The 6,174-nt window shown below is 41.5% G+C and overlaps 2 protein-coding genes across 2 annotated transcripts; one reads left to right on the top strand and one right to left on the bottom strand.

Annotated features, from left to right (window-relative positions):
- Window positions 1-124: 124 nt before the first annotated feature.
- Window positions 125-3,266, top strand: JH06_4793 (hypothetical protein; the record flags this gene model as incomplete). Its single annotated transcript, XM_014669684.1, has 10 exons — window positions 125-215; window positions 247-352; window positions 384-834; window positions 865-1,192; window positions 1,223-1,423; window positions 1,455-1,680; window positions 1,711-1,883; window positions 1,922-2,209; window positions 2,242-2,848; window positions 2,879-3,266. The coding sequence occupies 10 exons, from the start codon at window positions 125-127 to the stop codon at window positions 3,264-3,266; spliced, it is 2,859 nt and encodes a 952-aa protein (XP_014525170.1).
- Window positions 3,267-4,739: 1,473 nt separating this feature from the next.
- JH06_4794 (hypothetical protein) lies at window positions 4,740-5,861 on the bottom strand (the record flags this gene model as incomplete). The annotated part of the gene is made up of 1 exon (XM_014669685.1): window positions 4,740-5,861. One exon carries the CDS (start codon window positions 5,859-5,861, stop codon window positions 4,740-4,742), a length of 1,122 nt encoding a protein of 373 aa, XP_014525171.1.
- Between the last annotated feature and the right edge of the window lie 313 nt (window positions 5,862-6,174).

A 6,174-nucleotide genomic window follows, 5' to 3' on the forward strand; every position in this document is an offset into this window, starting at 1 on the left:
AAATACTGAAAAGAGTACAACAAATATAGGAGATGAAAAGAATTCTGTTTGATTTAGGATGTTGATTTGTTTCTTGACTATACAAGAATCACGGGAATTTGGAGATAATGTATTGTCTTCAAAAATGAGCGAAAGGACCGGTTCAAGGATATTCTATCCATATAAAGTGGTTGGCCTCATTTGTGGCAAACAACGAATTTGTCCAAACTATCTCGGTATGGTTCTTAGAAATAACTTGAGATTTAGGAACCGAAGTATTCTTAACCGTTCCAATCGGCAAATCGTTTCATGTGTATTCAGCCCAAAAGCTTCAAAACATCATGTCTTCTACACAACTTACCGAAGACATCAAGTAATATATGAATTCGATTTATTACATATAGTGTTGTTGAGGTAAGTCGAGAATATACCTTTACAGCGGTGGGAAAGGACATTTTGAAATGGAAGCGTTTTTCATTGGTTGGAACGATGAAGGGAGAATTCGGAACTATTGTTACCCTTCTTCGTATTGCTGATTATCTTATTAGTACCTCTGATGATGGGTATTTGTGTGTTTGGAATTGGACAACTATGGAACTGATTCGAACGATCAATCTAGGTCGAGAATTTCATCCTTCATTTGTTATGCATCCAAATACCTATATGAACAAGGTTTTGGTAGGAAGTGCAACAGGAAAGCTTCAGTTGTGGAATATCCGTACAGGTTCGCTCATCATGGACTTTAAGGGCTATTCTAATGGCATTTCGTTCATGGAACAGGCACCGACTGTGGATATTGTAGCAATTGGCTTAGAAAATGGAGAAATTGATGTACTGAATCTGAAGTACGATAAGGTTGAGATAGGAATGCTCTTTCAGTTATAGAGTGTGATGCATTTTCAACAAGCCTCTGGTGTCACAAGTCTTTCTTTCTTCTCAAGTATGACAAAAGCACCACTTCTACTGTCTTCAGGCGCTGATGGTCACATTTGTTTGTGGAATGTGAAAGAACGCAGACTTCACTTTGAGAACGAAAATGCTCACGAGGGAGCCATTCATTCGGCATTCTTTCTTCCCGATAGCATGCGTTTCATTTCCGCGGGAATTGACAATTCCATGAAACTGTGGACAATCGATGAGATGGATTATTCACCTCGAGTAGTACTTTCCAGACAGGGTCATACGGACAGTTCAGCCATGATACGCTTCTATGGTAAGTGATTGGATGTAATGTCAAAAATAGGCTATAATTCTGTCATTTCACGAGATGACGGAGGAGATGGTTTGGGGATGAGTCTGTTGTCAGCTGGTCTCGATGGAGCTTTCCGTGATTTCCATATCATGAGGGAGAATACTTCGAGAGAATTGTCGCAAGGAAGTGATGCAAAGAAGGTCAAGTCATCGAGACCTGAAAACGCTTATAAACGTCTTCCTGTGATAATCGGTATGATTTCTTGAATCCAATAATTGTTCAGATTTTGCTTATTCTGAAGGTCGAGATCGTGCTTGGTCGAATATCGTAACATGTCACGAGCACAGTTGTGTAGCAATTGGTTGGAGGTTCTATGATCATGTGAAGACGAATCTCCAATTGCAGTTGCCAGAGGAAGTTCGTGAATCAGAGAACTATGCTCTGTGTTGTGATGTGAGCAACAGTGGTGAGACAGGTGTGGTGGGATATCGTGATGGGAGCATTGCCATGTACCACTGAGGGAGATTTTGTGACATTAGATACAACCTCCAGTCAGGACTGTATCGAGGTTCGTTACCACGAGAAGCTAAGAAGGGGTTTATCGTGAAGCAGGCATTATTGGGATATCTGTCAAGCGGAAGCCAGCAAGAGGGGAAGGGTCACCATAGTGATCGTGTAATCACTGTGGGTGTTGATATTACCAACACGGTAGGTGTGAGATAAAGGAATGATCGCAGAGAGTAATCTCAGTGAGTGCTGATCAAACCATTCACATTTGGGATCTCATTGAACGTACACTATTACACTCAATCACACTCCCTGCACTTCCTTGTCAAGCAATCTTCTCTCGGTCCACAGGTCTTATTGCTGTGGCTACTGTGGATCGTTCTGTCCGTATCTACGATTCACAGACATTCAGTCTGATTCGTCGATTCGAGATAACTCATGATATCACAGCTATGAATATGAACGAAGCGGGTCGTTGGCTTCTGGTGGCGGATGATAGTGGAGATGTGCGTGTGTTTGACGTTCCTAATAGTAGTCTGATACTGACGTGTGATCATGTTTAGGTCGAATGATTGATTGGATTCATTTCACGAAGCCAGTGGTATCGTTAACAATATCCACCAATGATGAATTTATAGCAACCAGCCATCAGAATCAGATTGGTATTCAGATTTGGGCTAATAATTGCTTCTACTCGGATGTATTACTGGCCACTGCTCCTTCTGCTCCCTATCTTATGGACGAGGAAAAGACTCTCTCTGAAGAAACTCCCTTGGAAATGAAGTCAACCCAATCAATTCCCACGGGAATGGAAGTCCATTTATCGTCTCGAGTAGCTGGTGGAACCGTGGTTTTGACTCATTCTCCTCGTAATAAGTGGTCCTCGTTGCCAATTCTGGAGCAGATCCGAGAACGGAACAAGCCAGAGGAGCCGCCGAAAGCACCCGAGAAGGCTCCCTTCTTCCTACCTACAGCCAGTGGTCTGCAGCCGACGTTCGTAGCCGTAGAGTCTGCTGAGAGCCAGACAAATGATCAGCAGTCAGCAAATATGATGGAAGAAGAGGCAGGTACCAGTCGCTTTGTGAGCCAGGGAGATGTAACGAGGCTGGAGACAGATTTACAGCGTTTGCTTCACGAGTGTGATGCCAATGAGAGTATCTCAGATGTCACGTAATTGGATTCAGGACGTTTCATTCGTAGAGAGATTGAAGATGAAGACGATGTTCGAATTACGCTGGGATCCTTCTATCCAGTTCTGATTCATTTCCGTCATGCTACTGTAGCATCTGTCGATGCACAGCTACGTATGCTTTGTATGGGTCCAATGGATTCGATTGGCAAAGATGCCTTGCGTCGTCTGTTTGCGTTCTTCCGAGTGGCTGTGAAGGCTCAAGTGGATTATGAAATGATCCAGGCTCTGCTGGAGCGCACACTTCAGCTATACAGTGATGTATTGAGTGGAATGAGTGATATTCAACCAGTATTGAAAGAAATTAGTATGGATCAGGAGGATGGTTGGAAGCGAATCCAGAGTATGATGCAACAATGTTTGTGCATGGTTGAGTTGTTTAGTAACGTTCAGTTATAATCCTTTATGAGGGTATTTGTTGAAACAATCATCGTATTCAAACTGATGTTCCTTCCGCATATGTTTGAGCATCTGAGAACTCTGAACACATGCAAATCGGCAACCTTCCACTTTACAGTGAAAACGAAGTTCTCCTGTATGATTTCGAATGTGTTGTGTAAGTAATGCCTTCTGTTTACACTTGTATGGACATCCTTCATATGGACATATGAAGGGATTCTCTCCAGTATGGATCAATTCATGTGTTTTCAAATATCGTTTTGATGGACAGCAAAAATCGCAGTCTTTAAAATGACAACGATATAAGGTTTCACCAGTATGCAAAGCTCTGTGATACTTGAGAGCTCCTTTGGTCTTAAAAGACTTACCACAACCAGGAAATTCACAATTGAAAGGAGTTTGAATAGTATGAGCATGAATATGTGAAGACATCATACTAGTAGAAGTACAACAATAACGGCAACCCGGATGTGTGCACCATAGTAAGGATCCGTCATGATTCTTTCTAGAAACTGGTCTTTCTGTCAATTGTTCCTTTATCTTGAGTTGAGGTTGAGATGGGGTTTCCATTTTCACTTCCACTTTGATAGCTGATTCTTTGGCTTCATCTTCGACTTGTTCAGGTGGTGAATCCATTTGGCACTTTAGTGAACCATTTTGAATATAATCACTAAGATAATCAAAATAGCAATCATTATAAGAATCAAAAGACTGTGAACAGTTTTGCATGACAAAACACTATTAGACTAAAGAATTCGGTTCAATTCACTGACTTCAATATATCCAGATTATCACTATTTCTTATATAGAAGTATGATTAGTAAAGAAGTCAGTATCAATACTCAAGATATTGTAGATCTCAAATGATAGAACTAATTGGAAGGGTTCATCGGTGTATCAAGTGCCATCGTATCCTGTATCCACTCTTCAGCCTCAACTGTATATGTCACAACCTCAAGCATACAATTCACAACCTCAACCTTATGTTATACCAGTGTCTTTAGATATCCCGCAAGCAGTGCCTGTTGAGTAGGATTGTATTTAGATATGATATACAGGCCCACAAATTCTGTTGTCCTAAAAGTGCAGTGGTTGTTAGTTCAGAAGATTGATTTATAGGTCCACATTAGTACGTTGTCCTCATTGTCATGTAATGACTCTAACTCAAGTTCGCTTACCTATGATCTTGTTTTTGTAAGTACTTAGCTGATGGATGTAAGCTGTAGCTACATTATTGGTATGGGAGTGTTGATTCCTATTTTAACTCTATTGGGAGTATTCTCTGATAACTTTAACTTAGTAATGATCGGGATTCCAATCTATGTGTTGTTTATGGTTATTGGCATGCTAGTTATATTCAAGAAATCTAAAACTACACATACATGTCCTGTATGCCAGAATACAATTGGTAAGACTGGAACAACGATTTCTTGGTAGTCAAGTAGTATGTACAACAATCATGTTTCTTCCTAATTAGACTTTCACTTCCTTTTTCACTTCCTTTTTCGGTTTCGTGGCTTTGACCACATTCTTCTTACCAGCACTCTTTCCCTTCACTCCACCAACAGCCTTTCTTCGAGACGATGTTCGAATGAGAATCAGAACAACCACCGCAATGACAATGATAACTACAAGAATCAGAATGACGATCATAAAAATGGAGACACAGAATCCTGAAGCAGCTTGCCATACTCCATCCTGATCTCCTAATCGACATTCACGCTTCTGGGTTCCAACATAACTACCTTGCGATGAGCACTCGTAAACAGCTGTCTCGCCAACTTCTGTCACAGGGAACATACCCTCAGCCAAGCATGTTCCTTTGCGTACTTGAATGGTGATGACTGTGGAAGTCGCTCCAGAAGGATTCTCAGCGTAAACGGTGTATGATATCAGTTCCTGAATACTGGTAGGGATTCCACTGATTTCACCTGTCAATGGATCCAAATTGAGTCCAACAGGCAACTGTACGTTCTCATCAACATACCATCTGGTAATCACATTCACTGAGACAGGTAAACCAGATGATACGTGAGTATCCTTAATGAAGGTGTATTGTGATGATAAGTAACGGGCACTCACTGGTGGCTTGTATTTACATTTGTCTGTCATAATATCACTCAACTGACCATTCTCACACGTACGATATGAGTAACCTTGGAATCCAGCCGGACAATATGAGGGAGAGATTTGACCCTCCATAACAGATGGATAGGTGCCAATACCAGGACATACAGTACCTGAAGCCTTGCAATAAGCCATATTGATTGATCCAATTGTCAGTGTAGCTGATGCAGCCTGTGTCATCTCCCATCGATACTTACGGAACCCAGCCAGAGCCACAGGCACAGACAACTGGGGTTTTGTACGATCCGTCAGAGAGAGTGTAGCGTTGTAAAATAGTTCAATTGGCTCATCTTCAGCATCATCAGGATTTGCTTGACCTGTGATTTGAATACCATAACGAGATAGAGAGTACGAAACAATCATGTTGAATGAGTTCCATTTGCTTCCTTCCAGATTCTCAACAGTCCATTCGACATATGTTCCAGCAGTGCTAGGCAACTGACCTGTAGTGTAAGGATCCAGATCCATGATTCCATCAAGAGTACCTGAAGTGGGATTCGTAGAAGTGAGAGAAGAATAAGAATCAACAACAGTAGAACAATCTTCAACTCCAAATACTCCAGTAGCATCAAACACAACAGGATCAGAAGAACTGAACACATTATTGCCTTCCTGAATTCCAGCTGTTGCCAGAATCACATGGAACTTCGAGAACACACTAGCATCATGAACAGCAAGAGATTCTGTGTCTGGACTGAAACTATCAGCCAGATTGAATCGAGCAACCAGATTTCCATTCAGATAGGCAGCCACTCCTCCAGAATACTTCACTCGAACATTC

The sequence above is a fragment of the Blastocystis sp. subtype 4 genome, assembly GCF_000743755.1.
Source record: "Blastocystis sp. subtype 4 strain WR1 chromosome Unknown seqid_0436, whole genome shotgun sequence".
In the NCBI taxonomy this organism is placed as follows: domain Eukaryota; class Bigyra; order Opalinata; family Blastocystidae; genus Blastocystis; species Blastocystis sp. subtype 4.